The sequence below is a fragment of the Centropristis striata genome, chromosome 22 (genome assembly GCF_030273125.1).
Source record: "Centropristis striata isolate RG_2023a ecotype Rhode Island chromosome 22, C.striata_1.0, whole genome shotgun sequence".
NCBI lineage: Eukaryota > Metazoa > Chordata > Actinopteri > Perciformes > Serranidae > Centropristis > Centropristis striata.
This window is the reverse complement of record NC_081538.1, coordinates 32,078,831-32,097,921: the sequence shown is the minus strand read 5'-3', so window position 1 is coordinate 32,097,921 and position 19,091 is coordinate 32,078,831. Positions and strand designations below refer to the sequence as shown.

The 19,091-nt window shown below is 40.9% G+C and overlaps 1 protein-coding gene and 1 pseudogene across 2 annotated transcripts in view; both read right to left on the bottom strand.

The window, feature by feature from the left end:
* ptpro (protein tyrosine phosphatase receptor type O) overlaps positions 1–19,091 on the bottom strand; it is a 39,453-nt gene that overhangs the window by 20,166 nt on the left and 196 nt on the right. Inside the window, exons 1-13 of one of the 2 annotated variants that reach the window (XM_059325942.1) lie at positions 18,069–18,090; positions 17,563–17,715; positions 16,867–17,361; positions 16,582–16,743; positions 15,371–15,567; positions 14,736–14,856; positions 13,103–13,296; positions 11,867–11,978; positions 7,399–7,562; positions 5,272–5,392; positions 3,765–3,898; positions 2,345–2,483; positions 1,213–1,333 (exon numbers count right to left, since the gene is read on the bottom strand). In XM_059325942.1, the coding sequence (XP_059181925.1) occupies positions 1,213–1,333; positions 2,345–2,483; positions 3,765–3,898; positions 5,272–5,392; positions 7,399–7,562; positions 11,867–11,978; positions 13,103–13,296; positions 14,736–14,856; positions 15,371–15,567; positions 16,582–16,743; positions 16,867–17,361; positions 17,563–17,715; positions 18,069–18,081 (2,126 nt within the window). In that variant the 5' untranslated portion in view covers positions 18,082–18,090. Of the gene's footprint in view, positions 1–1,212; positions 1,334–2,344; positions 2,484–3,764; positions 3,899–5,271; positions 5,393–7,398; positions 7,563–11,866; positions 11,979–13,102; positions 13,297–14,735; positions 14,857–15,370; positions 15,568–16,581; positions 16,744–16,866; positions 17,362–17,562; positions 17,716–18,068; positions 18,091–19,091 lie in introns of those variants that run through there. The other variant, XM_059325943.1, reaches the window with a different exon arrangement.
* On the bottom strand, positions 8,180–10,149 carry LOC131960700 (tripartite motif-containing protein 16-like; annotated as a pseudogene).

The window sequence follows — 19,091 nt, the reverse complement described above, 5'->3', positions numbered from 1 at the left end:
CTTATTTTCTTTTTTCCCCTCAAATCTATATTATCATTAATGGTGACGGGGAGATATGACTGCTTATTGTCTACATAAATATGATAATAGTTCTACTTTTCATCGACAAATTTGAGAAAAGCATAAATAAAGAAAATAACAGTACCCAGATCAGAGCCCTGAGGTACGTCATGACTACAAATATATTAGAGGTTTTGGTCTTTTCATGGATTTTATTGACAATCATAACAATATTTCCTCAAATCTATATTTGAAGGCATCAGACAACAACTATCACCGAACACAGTCGACACTCGACATTTCATCAAATTAATACTTGAAAGCAACAAGTTTCACTGATATTGACGGGGAGATATGAATGCTTATCATCTACATAAATATGATAATATTTCTATATTCTATCAACAAATTTAAGAAAACAAATTAAAAAAAGAGCAGGACCCGGAGCAGAGCCCTGAGGAACGCCACATCTGCAAATATATCTGAGGTTTTGGTCTTTTGATGGTATTTGTTGACAATCGTAAAAATATTTCCTCAAAACTATATTTGAAGACATCAGACAACAACGACCACCGAACACAGTCAACACTCTACGTTTCTGACTGCTTATCGTCTACATACATATGATAATATTTCTATATTTTATTGACTAATTTAAGAAAAGCATGAATAGAGAAAAGAGCAGGACCCAGAGCAGAGCCCTGAGGTTCGCCACATCTGCAAATGCACTGTAAGGTTTTGTTTGTTTTGTTGGAATTTGATGACAAAAGGAGAAATTTGATGTATTCGATGGTTAAAAGTGGAGACGGACAGGAAACAGAGGACGTAGCCCGCCAAAATAAAACATGAATACATAGACATGCATGTAAATAAATCATTAAATATACCAATAATTAATATTGAAATAATTATGAATTTATATTTTTTCCATTTTTAAATGAATAAATACAAAATAATTAAAACATTATTTGTGGGTTTTTTTTTTGTTTTTTTTTTTACATTTATTCATGTATTTTTCTCCCTTTGCCTGATTTATTTCCCAATACATATTTATTTATGTATTATTTTATTTTACATTTCTTTGAATAAGAATGAAGGACAAGCAAACAATGACAAAAAATCACAATAATAATAATAATAACAATAATAGTTATAATATAATAATAATAATAATAATAATAATAATAACAATAATAATAATAATAATAATACCTGGTCATCTGCAGGTGTTTCTTGCGGAGGACGAGCAGGAAGAGGACCAGCAGACTGATGAGCAGCAGGCTGAGAACAGCTAGCGCCGAGATAGCCGCTACGCTCGGGTTCATCTCCTTAGCTGCAACAGCACAAACATCAGGCTTTTAATGTGAAAATCCACAGCTTTTAATGTGAAAAACCTAGGCTTTTAATGTGAAACTCCAAGGCTTTTAATGTGAAACACTAAGGCTTTTAATGTGAAACTCTGAGGCTTTTAATGTTAAACACCAAGGCTTTTAATGTGAAACTCCAAGGCTTTTAATGTGAAACACTAAGGCTTTTATTGTGAATCACTAAGGCTTTTAATGTTAAACACCAAGGCTTTTAATGTGAAACTCCAAGGCTTTTAATGTGAAACACTAAGGCTTTTAATGTGAATCACTAAGGCTTTTAATGTGAAACTCGAAGGTTTTTAACGTTAAACATGAGGCTTTTAATGTGAAACTCCAAGGCTTTTAATATGAAACACCAAGGCTTTTATTATGAAACACCAAGGCTTTTAATGTGAAATTCCAAAGCTTTAAATGTGAATCACTGAGGCTTTTAGTGTGAAAATCCACGGCTTTTAATGTGAAACTCCAAGGCTTTAAATGTGAAACTTAAAGGCTTTTAATGTGAAAAGCCAAGGCTTTAAATGTGAAATACTAAGGCTTTTAATGTGAAACACGAAGGCTTTAAATGTGAATCACTAAGGCTTTTAATGTGAAATTCCAAGGCTTTTTAATGTGAATCACTAAGGCTTTTAAAGGGAAATTCCAAGACTTTTTAATGTGAAACACTAAGGCTTTTAATGTTAAACACCAAGGCTTTTAATGTGAAACTCCAAGGCTTTTAATGTTAAACACCAAGGCTTTTAATGTGAAACTCCAAGGCTTTTAATGTGAATCACTAAGGCGTTTAATGTGAAACTCCAAGGCTTTTAAAGTGAAACTCCAAGGCTTTTAATGTTAAACACCAAGGCTTTTAATGTGAAACTCCAAGGCTTTTAATGTGAATCACCAAGGCTTTTAATGTGAAACTCCAAGGCTTTTAAAGTGAAACTCCAGGGCTTTTAATGTGAAGGCTTTAACACTGAGGTGTAGCACTGTACCGGCGGTGCTGATGGTGATGTGGGCCGGTTTGCTCGGCGTGCTGTAGCTGAAGCTCGTCACGGTGCAGTTGTAGGAGGACGCCGGCGCCAGACCGGACACGGTGACCACGTGAGAGCTCGCCGTCTGAGGCTCACGAGCCTGAAACACACAGCCGAGGTTAACAACATCCACAACAACAACTCTTACTCTGAAACTTCTTCTTTATCATTTAAACGACTTATTTTGGAATCTCCCGTCCACCAGAAAAAACAAAACAAAACAAACAAAACAAATTGAAATAAACTGATCAATAAATAAATGAATATTTAATTTAATATAATGGAAATATTATTATAAATAAATGTAGCAATTAATTAATTAATTAATTAATTAATTGATTGACAAAATGTTACATACATTTATTTTTAATTTGCTTTTTTATTCATTGTATTATTATATATTATAACATAAAACACCAAGGCTTTTAATGTGAAACTCCAAGGCTTTTAATGTGAAACACCAATGCTTCTAGTGTGAAACACAAAGGCTTTTAATGTGAAAACCAAGGTTTTTAATGTTAAACACCAAGGCTTTTAATTTGAATCACCAAGGCTTTTAATGTGAAAAACCAATGCTTTTAATGTGAAACTCTTAGGCTTTTAATGTGAAACTCCAAGGCTTTTAATGTGAAACACCAAGGCTTTAATGTGAAAAACCAAGGCTTTTAATGTGAAACACCAAGCCTTTTAATGTGAAACTACAAGGGTTTTAATGTGAAACACTAAGGCTTTATATGTGAATCACCAAGGCTTTTAATGTGAAAAACCAGCAGGAAGTGGTCGAGTTTGACAGTGAATGAAAAATCATCAAAGTAGAAACAAACGTTTCTATTTACAATTTGGAGTCAAACAAATAAAAACATTAACGTTTATTTACCTGCTCATTAAATGTCCGATTTGTGTTTTTTTCTGTAATTTTTACATTTATTTTTGGTCAATTTGTGTGTCTTTTGGTAATTTTTCCATCTTTTTTTGTTCATTTTTTCGGTTATTTTTACAGCAATTTTTGTCATTTTGTTTCTTTTTGGTCATTTTTTCTTTTTTTTTTGGTCAATTTGTGTCTTTTTCGGTCATTTTTAAATCTATTTTTGGCCAATTTGTTTCTATTTCGATAATTTTGTGTCCTTTTTTTAGTCATTTTTACATCTACAGTCATGGAAACATTCTTGACAATAACCAAAATCATTTATCAGTAAAACCATGTTAAATGTCTAGATATCAGCTCTTAAATTAAACTCTCATCAGATATTTTTGTTGTTATCATTATATTTGTCCAAACAAATGAACCTTTAGTTGAACCAGACATTAAAATTAAGAAAACAGGGTTCTAATAATTTCTCCATGTATTTAGTGGTATGAGTGAGTGTGAGGTGTGCGTTACCTTGAGCTCCTTGCCGGGTCTGTTGGCCTTACAGAGGACCTGGTAGTAGTCCACCACTCCCTCCTCGGTCCACAGCAGAGTGACGGCTGAGTGGGTGGCGTTGACGGCGTACAGAGACCTCGGGGCGGCCGGCTCTGCAGCACACAGGCGTGAAAAGACAGTTTACAGGACGGCAACACTCACAAACACTGACGACTGGAACAGCCGCACGCCCAGAAGAGGAAGTGGGGGAAAAAAAATGAAGTTTCATATTCGCCTTCGTGGTGAAAAATAGACTGTGACGGCTGCAGAAATGATTCCTGCTGCTGCAGCTTAAAATCTGAAACGTTATCAATGGACCCTGGTGGGACCACTCCACAGAAACGCTCAAAGCTTCACTGTTGACGTCCAAATTTTAAGGTTAAAAAGAAATATGTTTCCAATTTCAAGAAAAAGGGGAACAGATGAAAAGCCTTCGCTCATGATAATTTACACTGTAAAAAAACTGTTGTTTTTATGGTAAAAACCAGCAGCTGTGGTTGCCAGAACTTTACCATAATAAATACGGTGCAACTTTTTCTAATATTACAGTAAAATGATTTTAACACTGTTGATTTCACGTTTAAGATTGACATTTTATTCCATATTTTACCGTAAAAAATAAAACATTATTTCATCAAAAGAAACACTGTTCTGCCATATAATTGACAAGAAAATGCTGAATATATTAAGGATTTTACCAATAAATACTACAGTATATTTCTGTTAGAGATATGGTGAGAAAAAGTATTTTACATTAGAGTAATGCATTTTTTTTAAATAAAAATGTAAAAAAAATCCTGTTTTGTCTGATATAAACATTTACAGTGTTTCATTGTTACTGAAACTGAATTAAATCATTTATCATTTTACGTCTTTTACTGTCATGGTTTAACAGTTCACCTTAAAATCTAGAGACATTTTTTACAGTGTACTAGGGTCGGTTCTTGGCCCCGCCCTGTTCACTCTCTACACTCTTCCTCTTGGCCGCATCATCAACCAGCGTGGAATATTATCCACCGCTACGCTGACGACACACAACTTTATATAAAGACTGGTCCATCATCTTCATGCCTTGAGGAGATAAAGACGTGGATGCAAAAAACCTTCTCCAACCTGTCATCTCCAGTCACCAAGCTGGGTGGAAGACTCACCTCACTCCAGACATCCACATTAAACATCTCTACCACCTCCGGAACATCGCCAAAACCCGCCAAAACCAGCCAAAACCAGCAAAACTGCTCTTCAACCTGTTTTTAATCTTATTGTACTCTGGAGCACCTTGGGATTACTTTTAACAATGAAAAGTGCTTTACAAATAAAATGTATTATTATTATTATAATTATTATAAATACCAAACTATAATAAAGTCTATAATGTTCCAACAATTTGTGTTAATAAGCAAATTCATTAAAATGTAAATAATTTCTGCTCAGACATCAACCAGAAAGTGTGTGTGTGTGTGTGTGTGTGTGTGTGTGTGTGTACCCAGTTTGATGATGTTTGGTACTGAGGTGTTTCTGCTCCTCTCGGTGCACGCCGTCACCGTCAGGTTGTAGATGTCTCCGGGAGGCAGAGGGAGGCTCGCCCGCATCACGTTACGAGTCACCTGACCACACACACACACACACACACACACACACACACAAATACATATAGATACATATAGATAAATAGTAATCTAGATAGACAGATAGATAGATAGATAGATAGACTTTATTTATCCCAAGCTGGGAAATTACAGTGTAGCAGCAGCATTACACACAGAGACAATAACAACACAATTAAGTAAAAAGAACAACCTAGGCATACTTCAAGCAATAAAATATAAAAATACAATAAAATATAAAGTGTCTAAAGAAGGAGTAGAATAGAATTCCAGTGCAGAATAAATATGAATATACAGTATAAAAATGTTGGTGCTATGAAACAAATAAGGTGCAATGAACAGTGTGCATAAAAACACATAAAGTGCATAGACAGTATGTAATGAACCAGACTATTATTTGTTATTGTACAGTGTGATGGCACGTGGCAGGAAAGATTTTTTATATCTGTCCCTATGACAGCGGAGCTGGAGCAGCCTGTGAGAGAAGCTGCTCCGCTGTCTTTCTACTGTGTGATGGAGAGGGTGCTGATCTATTTATTGACAGCAGATTGCTATGTGTATTAAATGTCAAACATCAAGGCCTTTAATGTGAGTTTAAGTGTATAAGTGTATTAAAGTAAAAAAAACTATACATATACATATATATATATATATATATATATATATATATATATATATATATATATATATGTATATGTATAGTTTTTTTTACTTTAATTACATATATATATATATATATATATATATATATATATATTCTTCAATGTGAATATTTCTGGTTTCTTTGTTCCTTTATGACAATAAACTGAATATCTCTTTGGTTTGTGGACAAAACAAGAGATTTGAGGACGTCATCTTGTGGTTTGGGAAACACTCATTAATATTTTTATACATTTTAATGACTAACTTGAACAACTAATTGTTGTAATTAAAATAATCGACAGATTAATCCATAATAATCGTTAGTTGCATCCCTAATGCATACACACACACATATATATATATATATATATATATATATATATATATGTACTACAGGCCAAAAGTTTGGAAGCAACATCAAATTTGTACAAAAAAAGATCATAGTGTCATTGCTATACTTTGCAACATGATTAAACATGATTATCATATAAAGAGTCACTTATTAGAACACTATTTACTATAACTACCAGGTCTTTGGGTTTTTATTGCTTAGACTTTGTGTTTCCTTCTTTCCTTAATGTATAAATCAGAACTTTTTTAGCTATTTCTGTGGTAGTTTGTCAGAGATATGAACACAGTTGAGATTTATTGGGATTTTTGGATCCAAACTCTCAAAAGACAAAGAGATAAAGTGAATAATGCAAGCTGTGATTTGTTTTTTTACTTTTGCACTGAAGTTGTGACTCTTCCAAATCTCCTCAACCCTAAAACTTCTTTTCTTTTGATAACATTTATTCAGCAATGGTCTGGTAACATCAATGTTTACCTGAAGGTCAATGGAGGAAAATGGTTCAATTCAATGGAACCAAACACAACCAGAAATCCAAAGAATCCATAAAGTGAGGCAGCAGAGCTCAATATATCATAACAATCGTTCATTGTTTGATAAAAGCACCAAATTTGGCAGATGTGTTGATAATTATATTGGGAACAAAACTGAATATTGGGCCATCACAAATACAGACCCCAGTTGCCAACCGGGGTTGCCGGGGTTGCCATGGCAGCCATTTTAAAAAATGGCTGCCATGGCAACCAGGGTCTGAATTTGTGATGCTATTTTTTAAAATGGCTACCAGCAGTTGGTTAAATTCCTCTCCCATTGGAATTAAGCTATATCATTTGGTGCTTTTATCACAAAATTAACAATAGGTTAGTTATACCGCCCCACTAATACTGTTTTTAAAAAAAGCCACTGTGAACAGAAAATTGAAGTTGCTTCCAAACTTTTGGCCTGTAGTGTTTGTATCTATACATCTATAAATGCAGATATTTAGTGTATGTTATGTGTGTTGGTGTGGACTCACGTCGATGGAGTAGCTCCTCTCGGGTCCTTTCTTCCCGACGGCGACCACCTGCCAGTGCAGCATCCTGGAGTGCGACAGGTCGATGAAGAGCTCGCCGTACGTCCAGCGAACGTACAGGACGCCGTGGGAGTAATCCACCGAGGAGATGTGAGGAGCCTCGGGAGCTGACGGGAAAAAAACATGTGACGTTTAACGTTCACACTCCAGAAAATATTATTTATCATGATTTCATTAAATGTGTCAGTTTGAAACTAATGCAAAAGTTTCTTATGAAGTTATTTTAATGATCAAATTCAACTTCCAGCCAAGAAACCACAAATGAACATGTATTATATATTATATATATATTGAATATATTGTATTCTATATATATTACATACTATATATTATAAAAAACACATTATCATTATACATTATAAATTATATATTACATATTATATATTTAATATATTTTCACATTCCCACTTTAAAATGTTTGCTTCTTTTTCTTGCAAAAAACTTTACAGTCCTTATTTCAAAACCATTATATTTTTTTAAAATAATATTTTTATGATATATTTCATATTTTGATTTAAATATTTATTTTTTATGTTATTTAATGTTTCTTTCTATTTGTTTTCTTTATATGTTTATTATTATCCTTGTCAGTTAAAACCCACATGGCAATAAAACAGACAAAGTATTAATAATATTTAATTAATAAAGAAATACTGGAATTAATTTAACAAGTAAATTTAAACTTGTGAAGTGAAGAAAAAGAAAAACTAGGACAGTGTTATACTTTATTACAAGTAAAGGTTTTATTGAAGCAAAAGTAGAAATACAACAGTGTAAAACTACATTACAAGTGAATATTTTACTGCAGTAAAAAGCAGAAGTACATCATCAGAAACATGATAAGCGGTGAGAGCAGAAACAGGAAGCAGTGCCAACCCAAAGAAATTACACAATTGAGTACATCCCATAATATCAACAAACAAGGAGACTCACAGTTTAACCTGCTGCTCTTTACATCACGTCTCATTATTTGAGTTTACAGAACTCAGCAGAGTCTCCAAACCCAAGAACACGAAGACAAACTCCAGCGTGGAGCGGCTGAGTGAACGTGGTCTGGACTCTGTGGAGGAGGGTCATGGTTTCAGAGACGCTGTAGAAGGACAGAATACCTGCTCTGTGATCCAGGTACACTCCCACTCTGGAGGACCGAGGACCTGAGACGAGAGTTGGGACGTTTTTGTACCAAAAGATATAACTGTTACAGATATAGTTACAATCTAACGACCATGATTTGTCATTATATCCAAACCTACAGTCACCTGACTCCCCTGCTCTGCGGATGTTCTTGTATGAGACTGCTACAGAAACTGCTCCGCTCCTCTCCACCTCCCAGTAACAACGTCCAGTCAGACTCTCTCTACTCAGAACCTGCAACCATCCAGTGAATCTGTCTGGATGATCAGAATAAGACTGTTGTTGACTCGTTAATGTAACTTCCCTGTTCCCTTCAGATAATAACAGCTCTCTGTTTACTGTATTTGGATCCAGAGTGATTTCTCGTGAATACTGTAAGAACTCAGCTCTGGTCTTTGGCTCTGCTGCCGGCAGTAAAACATCCACTTCAGTCAGTGAGACGTCTGTCCATTTGTCTCTCAGGACGTCCTGCAGTTCGTCTCTGACTCGTGACACGGCCGCTGTCACGTGGTCAAAACGGCGGCGAGGACGGATCTGGATGCTGGATGTAGACGGGCTGAGTGCTGACAGTGAGGGGTAGCTGTGGAGAAACTGGTTGTGGTCCTCTGTGTTTGAGAGCTTCTTCAGTTCAGCGTCTTTCCTCTTCAGCTCTCTGATCTCCTGCTGTAGCTTCTCCTCCACCTCTTTGACTCCACTCACTTCAGTTTCCTGCTGGGATCTGACCTGCCGCTTCACCTCAGAGCTTCTTTTCTGCATGAGACGGATCAGCTCAGTGAACATCTTCTCACTGTCCTTCACTGCTTTATTAGCAGAGAGATTGATGGCCTCCAGCTCCTGTTGAAGCAGCTTCACATCTTTCTCTCTGTCCTGGATTCTCTGCTGGATGTTGAGTCGACTCACCTCCAGCTCTTTCTGCCTCTCGCTCCTTTCTGCTGCAGCTGAGACCGTGTCGTGGCCTTTATGTTATTCCACAGAGCAGAGATAACAGATAGACTGCCGATCGGTCCGGCAGAACATCTTCATCACCTCATCGTGCTGAGAGCAGATGTTCTCCAGCAGCTTCTCGGAGGGCTCCACCAGCTTGTGTTTCTTCAATGGAGCCACATCATAATGAGACTGGAGGTGTCGCTCACAGTATGAGGCCTGACACTGCAGACAGGACTTGAAGGCTTTCAGTTTTCTCCCGCTGCAGAAATCACAGGCCACATCTCCAGGTCCAGCATAGCAGTGGTCAGCAGGAGCAGCTTGGAGTCCAGTCTTCTTAAGCTGCTCCACTAATTCTGCTAACATGGTGTTTTTCTTCAGGTTGGGCCTCGGTTTGAAGATCTTCCTGCACTGAGGGCAGCTGTAGGCCGGTTTCTGATCCTCTCCATCCCAGTGGCTGTTAATACACTTCATGCAGTAGTTGTGTCCACAGGAAAGACTCACCGGATCCTTCAGTAGATCCAGACAGATCGAACAAGAGAAGCTCTCCCGGTCCAGCTGAACTCCTTTCTGCGCCATTTCACCTCTCAGAGACGAAACCCGTCTGTGTCTGACTTCCTGATAAATGAAACTGGTCTGAGCTCTGATCTGAACAACGTGTGCAGGAAGTGGAGCCTGTCAGCGCGGCACATCACCACGTGTCGGTTAAACCCACATCCTCAAACGTTAGAGCTGAAGGGGAAGGAACAGGAAGTGTCTGCAGAGAGAGAGAGCAGGGAGAGGAGGGGGAGGACGAGGAGCTGCTCTCTAACTTTCAACTTTTTATCGTCATTAAAATGAATCCTCAGTTAACCCTCAGAGAGCCACAGAGAACCACGTTTGTCTGTTTTAGGGGGAGACAGCAGGTCAACAGCAGATGTCTCATAGAAGTGGTGAACAACATCTGAAAGCTGGAAGCTGAAGATTAATCTGAGCTGCAGCTCAGCACTGAGAGTTATATTAATAATCTGTAACATTGAATTTAAAAGTGTTCATGGGTTTAGAACATTATGATCAGTATTTGAATCCCAATGAATAAATAATGTCTCATAAGTTGTTGAAGTATTTTTTTTTTCCTAAAAACAGATAAAAATGTTTAAAATGTACATGCTGTGATTTGGTTTCAGAAACTTTTGAAATTTAGTAGATTTGTGTATTTAGTGTGATTGTGTGTCAGCTCTTGTGTTGTGTTGCTGCTTATTGTGAATCTAGTGTGTCAGCCATCCATCCTCTGAATACTCCAGGTCTCTAGTCTGAATGCTCCAGGTCTCTAGTCTGAATGCTCCAGGTCTTTAGTCTGAATGCTCCAGGTCTCTAGTCTGAATGCTCCAGGTCTCTAGTCTAATGCTCCAGGTCTCTAGTCTGAATACTCCAGGTCTCTAGTCTCTGAATGCTCCAGGTCTCTAGTCTGGATGCTCCAGGTCTCTAGTCTGAATGCTCCAGGTCTCTAGTCTGAATGCTCCAGGTCTCTAGTCTGGATGCTCCAGGTCTCTAGTTGGAGGTCACAGCAGTTCATTTTATACTCTGAGCTCAAGTTTCCCTCACTAACATCATCAACATGAAGAACAGTGGGCTCATTGGATCCACAAGAGTCTCAACTTTACACTCAGACCCCATTTATGCAGCTCACAGACTATTTAGGACCCCAGGACAGGGCCGGCTCTATGTATAGGCTACATAGGCGGTTGCCTAGAGCGCCATCTGCTGGAGGGGCACCGCCACTCACCCTCGAGGGAGAAAAAAAACAAAAAAACAAAAATAATTTTCGATGCCCATTGTCGCCCTCGCTTTGTGTTCCGTCTTGAAAATAATAAATATTAACAAAATAAAGAAACAGATAAACAAAGACATTTTGTCACTTGTGGTGCTGAGTCACGTGACGTGTGGTCATTGCCTTGCCCCCCTTAAGATGATCAGATCGGCCCCCCTTTAGACGGTCAGATCGGCCCCCCTTTAGAAGGTCAGATCGCCCCCCTTTAGACGGTCAGATCGCCCCCCCTTTAGAAGGTCAGATCGCCCCCCTTTAGACGGTCAGATCGCCCCCCCTTTAGAAGGTCAGATCGCCCCCCTTTAGACGGTCAGATCGGCCCCCCTTTAGAAGGTCAGATCGCCCCCCTTTAGACGGTCAGATCGGCCCCCCTTTAGACGGTCAGATCGGCCCCCCTTTAGAAGGTCAGATCGCCACCCTTTAGATGGTCAGATCGGCCCCCCTTTAGACGGTCAGATCGGCCCCCCTTTAGACGGTCTGACTGTTATCAGCATAAAGTGGCCATGTCAGTAAAGAGGAGAGTAAAAACAGAAAACGAGTCCGTACCTGTGATGAAGCTGACCGTGGAGCTGTCGCAGCAGCTGAGCGGCGGGTCGCCCCACGTCACCATGGAAACACGGAAATTATAATACCAGGCCGGCAGCAGATCGGTCACTCTCTGAAAACAGAAACAGGAAGTCTCTGAAACACTCGACTGATCCACACAAACTAATGTCAACAATTATATATTACAGGGAGAGGGACAGTTGGACAGTTAAACAAATGGACAGTTGGACAGATGGACAGCTGAACAGTTGGACGGATGGACAGTTGAACAGTTGGACAGTTGAACAGTTGAACAGTTGGACAGATGAACTGTTGGACAGTTGGACAGTTGAACAGTTGGACAGTTGGACGGATGGACAGTTGAACAGTTGGACAGTTGAACAGTTGAACAGTTGGACAGATGAACTGTTGGACAGTTGGACAGTTGAACAGTTGGACAGTTGGAAAGTTGGAAAGTTGGACGGATGGACAGTTGAAAAGTTGGACGGATGGACAGTTGGACAGATGGACAGTTGAACAGTTGGACGGATGGACAGATGGACAGTTGAACAGTTGGACAGTTGAACAGTTGGACAGATGGACAATTGAACAGTTGGACAGTTGAACAGTTGGACAGTTAGACAGATGGACAGTTGAACAGTTGGACAGTTGAAAAGTTGGACGGATGTACAGATGGACAGTTGAAAAGTTGGACAGATGGACAGTTGAACAGTTGAACAGATGGACAGATGGACAGTTGAATAGTTGAACAGATGGACAGTTAGACAGATGGACAGTTAGACAGATGGACAGTTGAACAGTTGAACTATTGGACAGATGGACAGTTGAACAGTTGAACAGATGGACAGTTAGACAGATGGACAGTTGAACAGTTGAACAGATGGACAGTTAGACAGATGGACAGTTGAACAGTTGGACAGATGGACAGTTGAACAGTTGAACAGATGGACAGTTGAACAGTTGGACAGTTAGACAGATGGACAGTTGAACAGTTGAACTATTGGACAGATGGACAGTTGAAAAGTTAGACGGATGGACAGATGGACAGTTGGACAGTTGCATGCCCTGCTTATCCTGCTGCCGCCGTCATCCGGCCGGAGGAAAATGTATATGGATGGATTTCCTAATTTATATTTAATTTACAAAAAAAAACTACCATTCGATGAAAAGTAAAAAGTTGTAATGATTCTGTGTGTGTGTGTGTGTGTGTGTGTGTGTGTGTGTGTGTGTGTGTACCACGGAGGCGATGACGGAGGCGGTGGCGGCAATCTCGTAGTAGGTGGTCCAGTCGGAGGCGAGGGTGACGGGGTTGAAGAAGAACGTCTGCAGGACGTACTTCCTGAAGGAGACGTGGTACGGACGCTGCCAGCTCAGGATCACCGCCGTCGGACTCAGAGGGTACACGGACAGCTCCAACACACCGGTGGGCTCTACACACACACACACACACACACACACACACACACACGCACACACACACACACACACGCACACACGCACACACACACACACACACACACACACACGCACGCACACACACACACACAGGTAAATATCTTTTATGTAACCTCAGAATAATAAAACTTTCCTCTACGTATTTCTGTAGAAAGTCATATAAGCAACAACTCATCGTAAACAACTGTAAGTTATTATACAGATAAATGATTTAAAAATACTGATAATATTCATTAACTAGAAATTATCTAAATAAATAAAGTGTGTTGACTCTCATTCATACATTATTGACCTTGCCGAGTAGTTTACAGTATATTATTATTATTTTAGTCCAAACCGCAGCTCCTATCAGTGAACCGACTTCACTTCGAGCATCCTCAGTTCTTCCTGAACGTCTACATATGTGTTTTATGAAGAAAAAATGATTAAATTGTCACAAGAAAAAAGTCAAAATAACGAGAGACAAAAATTGTCAAAATGAGAAAAAAAGTAAAAATGAGGAAAAATGTCAAAGTCTGTTTGAAACTGTTATTAAGAATGAGAAAAAAAAGTAAAAATGAGAAAAAAATAGTCACGAAAAAAAAGTCAAAATGAGAAAAAAGGCACAATGAGAAAAAGACGTCAAGATGAGAAAAAAAGTCAAAATAAGAAAAAAAAGTCAATCACGAAAAAAAGTTGAAGTCACGAAAAAAAAGTTGAAGTCACGAAAAAAAGTCAAAATAAGAAAAAAAGTCAAAATGAGGAAAAAAGTCAAAATGAGGAAAAAAAAGTCAAAATGAGAAAAAAAGCCGAAGTCACGAAAAAGTCAAAATGACAAAAAAATAAATCGAAGTCACAAAAAAAAGTCAAAATGAGAACAAAAAGTCAAAATGGCAGAAAAAGTCGAAATGAGAAAAAAAGTCAAAATGAGAAAAAAAAGTGGTGTTGGGTCTATGGGGCTGTGGGCGGTGTTGGTGGATCAAACTAGAACTCTGACAGCTTTACCACACCAATGTGAGGGACAAGACACATTTAACTACGTTTATATCTATAAATTATTTCTTAGAGTGGAATCTGAGGCCTCGAGCACAGTTTACTATTTTTTTTTCTTCCTCTGCACTCTAGCGGTGATGTCACAACTCTAGCCTCTCTATAGGGTAACATTTTTTTTCACAGGATTTTTTTGCGTGTTTTTGCCGAATAATTTGAAAACCGTTTGGTGAAACCCTTAGAAAAGTGATAGCACTCTTGTCATGGCCGAGCCGGTCCATCGATCAACTCTGGGAGGAGTCGACCGAGAAAAACTAAATAATAAGCCCGGTGAATAACATATAGTGAGCTTTTTCAAGCACACTCAACAATAACAAATAATAAACAATAAATAATAAACAATAAATAATAAACAATAAATAATGAGGCGGCGGCGGCGGCTCACCGATGTCGATGATGACGGGCTCTGACGGCGGGCTGAGCAGCGGCCCGTTGGTGTGGAACACGACGACTCGGTACTGAGCGCCCGGCGTCAGGTGACTGATGATGTCACTGGTCGAGTTCTCCTGTTACACCACAAAATAAAAACAGACTGAATACCTTCAGAGCAGAACGGGGACCGAGTCCCTCAAGTCCCGAGTCAAGACCCAAGTCAAGACCGACAAGTCCCGAGTCACGTCCCAAGTCAAGACCGACAAGTCTCAAGTCAAGTCTCAAGTCAAGGCCGACAAGTCTCAAGTCAAGTCCTAACTCAAGACCGACAAGTCTCAAGTCACGTCCCAAGTCAAGACCGACAAGTCTCAAGTCAAGTCTCAAGTCAAGTCCCAAGTCCTAGAGTTTGAGTTTCGAGTCCTTTCGAGTCCTTTTAACAACAGAGTAATAATATTAACAGGGATCATGTCTGTTTTTACTCCTTGTGTCTGCAGGATGAAGAACTAAACTCAGACACAGAGTTGATTGATTCTCTGATACAGAATGAGGTGAACCAGAGAGTTTATAATGCTGATCAATAATGTGTGTGTGTGTGTGTGTGTGTGTGTGTGTGTGTGTGTGTGTGTGTGTGTGTGTGTGACCCTTGACCTCGCTGCAGTAGGTGCTCTCCATCCTCTGGCTGACGCTGGGCCTCAGGCAGGTGGTGGAGGCCACCGACACCAGGCTGCCGTTGTGCGTCTCGGAGGACGGCGCCCAGGAGACGGCCGCCGTGCTCGAGTCCAGCAGACGCACGCTGACGGCCTGAGGACGCTCACGCAGCTCCTCCAGCAGCTCGCCGCCCGCGCCTGGAACACGCCACCGCCATCATTAATATTATCATCATCACCATCATTTATATTATTATCATCGTTATTATAAAATTATTATTATTTATCATCATCACCAATAATGCACTGAGGCAGACTGTTATTAAGGCATAATAAGACTGTTATTAAGGTGTAATAAGACTGTTATCAAGGCATAATAAGACTGTTATTAAGGTGTAATAACACACTGAGGCAGACTGTTATTAAGGCATAATAAGACTGTTATTAAGGTGTAATAAGACTGTTATCAAGGCATAATAAGACTGTTATTAAGGTGTAATAACACACTGAGGCAGACTGTTATTAAGGCATAATAAGACTGTTATTAAGGTGTAATAAGACTGTTATCAAGGCATAATAAGACTGTTATTAAGGTGTAATAACACACTGAGGCAGACTGTTATTAAGGCATAATAAGACTGTTATTAAGGTGTAATAAGACTGTTATCAAGGCATAATAAGACTGTTATTAAGGTGTAATAACACACTGAGGCAGACTGTTATTAAGGCATAATAAGACTGTTATTAAGGTGTAATAAGACTGTTATCAAGGCATAATAAGACTGTTATTAAGGTGTAATAACACACTGAGGCAGACTGTTAAGGCGTAATAACACACTGAGGCAGACTGTTATTAAGGCGTAATAACACACTGAGGCAGACTGTTATTAAGGCGTAATAACACACTGAGGCAGACTGTTATTAAGGTGTAATAACGCACTGAGGCAGACTGTTTTTAAGGTGTAATAACGCACTGAGGCAGACTGTTATTAAGGCGTAATAACACACTGAGGCAGATTGTTATTAAGGTGTAATAACGCACTGAGGCAGACTGTTATTAAGGTGTAATAACTCACTGAAGCAGACTGTTATTAAGGCGTAATAACTCACTGAGGCAGACTGTTATTAAGGTGTAATAACACACTGAGACAGACTGTTATTAAGGTGTAATAACTCACTGAGGCAGACTGTTATTAAGGTGTAATAACTCACTGAGGTAGAAGGTGAAGCCCGTGTCGGCGGCGCTCTCTCGGGCCTCGCAGTCTCCGGACGAGCTCAGCGTGGTGACCTGGACTCGGTACGTTCCCGGCTCCGTTAACTCGGTGAAGAACTCGTGAGTGTTTTCGTCCACGGTGGCCGTTTCTGTCGAGTTTCCTGACAAAAAAATAAACAAATCTTTACATATTAATACGTCTTTAAAGAAGCAGGAGACACGTTAATAACATGTTTTTATTTTCTGTAATAATAGAAACATTTTAATAATAGGAACTATAATACCGTCTCTGTAGACGTAGACGTTGAAGCCGTCGTAGCTGGTCGGCGGCCGCGGCGGCAGCCAGCGCAGCTCCAGCAGGACGGGCGGCAGCGTGGTGGGCAGGACGGCGTCCTCGGGGGGCAGCCCCATGGCCGAGCCGGGCTCGTTGGAGTCCTCGTACTCCGACACCACCGCGTTCACAAACTCCTCCTCCTCCTCCGCCGGCGCCGTGGGCTCGGCCGGGTCGGGCCAGGCGCCGCCGGGCTCCGCCGTCCGGTTGGCGGCGCCTGTCAGGTTGCGTTCAGGGCTCAAGAAAACACGCGTGGCGGCCCCCGCCGCCTCCTCCTCCTCGCCGGTGTCCTCCTCAGGGTGCACCTCCTCCTCCGTCTCCTCCTGCTCCTCCATCAGAGGGACGTCCCGGCCGTGGCGAGCGCCTCGCCGGCCGTCCAGGACGTCTCCCAGGTCCCTCTGACTCAGGTGGACGAGTTTATGGGACACGTTCAGGGGCGGGTAGGGCACTGAGACAGACAGACAGACAGACAGACAGAGAGACAGACAGACAGACAGACAGGAGGACAGGAGGACAGACAGGCAGGCAGACAAATGTTTTTATTCTTCAGATATTTACTGTTTATTATCTGTAAAAGAACATATTTATACTATATGTTGTTTTTTGTTTACAGTGTGTGTGTGTGTGTGTGTGTGTGTGTGTGTCTCACCTGTGCGGTGGTGTAGAGGAGTGTGTGTGACGTCGCTGTGTGTCGTCATGGCGACCTGCAGCACCGTGGCCTCAGAGATCAGCTGGAAGGTGATGTTCCTGTAACACACACCTGGTAACCAGTGTTTGAACACCGTCTTCCCTTTGTAGAAGTCTACACACACACACACACACACACACACACACACACACACACACACACACACACACACACAAAGCTTCATCAGTCTGTGTGATGTTGCAGAAAAGGCCAGAGAAATTATTTTACAGATTATATCCAGAGAGGAGACATATTTAAATGCTTTTATTGTGAAGGGCACACAGGAAGTGATGCAAATAAAAGGTATGAAGTATAATCAGTGTATTAACATGTAATAACTGATCATTTACTGATCGGTGCTCCTGACTGCCTGTTTACTGCCTGTTTACTGCCTGTTTACCTCTGTAGAACATGGACCGGTGCTCCTGACTGACTGCCTGTTTACTGCCTGTTTACTGCCTGTTTACCTCTGTAGAGCATGGACCGGTGCTCCTGACTGCCTGTTTACTGCCTGTTTACCTCTGTAGAGCATGGACCGGTGCTCCTGACTGCCTGCTGACTGCCTGTTTACTGCCTGTTTACCTCTGTACAGCATGGACCGGTGCTCCTGACTGCCTGTTTACTGCCTGTTTACCTCTGTAGAGCATGGACCGGTGCTCCTGACTGCCTGCTGACTGCCTGTTTACTGCCTGTTTACCTCTGTACAGCATGGACCGGTGCTCCTGACTGCCTGCTGACTGCCTGTTTACCTCTGTAGAGCATGGACCGGTGCTCCTGACTGCCTGTTTACTGCCTGCTGACTGCCTGTTTACCTCTGTAGAGCATGGACCGGTGCTCCTGACTGCCTGCTGACTGCCTGCTGACTGCCTGTTTACCTCTGTAGAACATGGACCGGTGCTCCTGACTTCCTGTTTACTGCCTGTTTACCTCTGTACAGCATGGACCGGTGCTCCTGACTGCCTGTTTACTGCCTGCTGACTGCCTGTTTACCTCTGTAGAGCATGGACCGGTGCTCCTGACTGACTCCTGACTGCCTGTTTACTGCCTGTTTACCTCTGTACAGCATGGACCGGTGCTCCTGACTGCCTGTTTACTGCCTGTTTACCTCTGTAGAGCATTGACCGGTGCTCCTGACTGACTCCTGACTGCCTGTTTATTGCCTGTTTACCTCTGTAGAGCATGGACCGGTGCTCCTGACTGCCTGTTTACTGCCTGTTTATCTCTGTAGAGCATGGACCGGTGCTCCTGACTGCCTGTTTACTGCCTGTTTATCTCTGTAGAGCATGGACCGGTGCTCCTGACTGCCTGTTTATTGCCTGTTTACCTCTGTAGAGCATGGACCGGTGCTCCTGACTGCCTGTTTACTGCCTGTTTATCTCTGTAGAGCATGGACCGGTGCTCCTGACTGCCTGTTTACTGCCTGTTTACCTCTGTAGAGCATGGACCGGTGCTCCTGACTGCCTGTTTACTGCCTGTTTACCTCTGTAGAG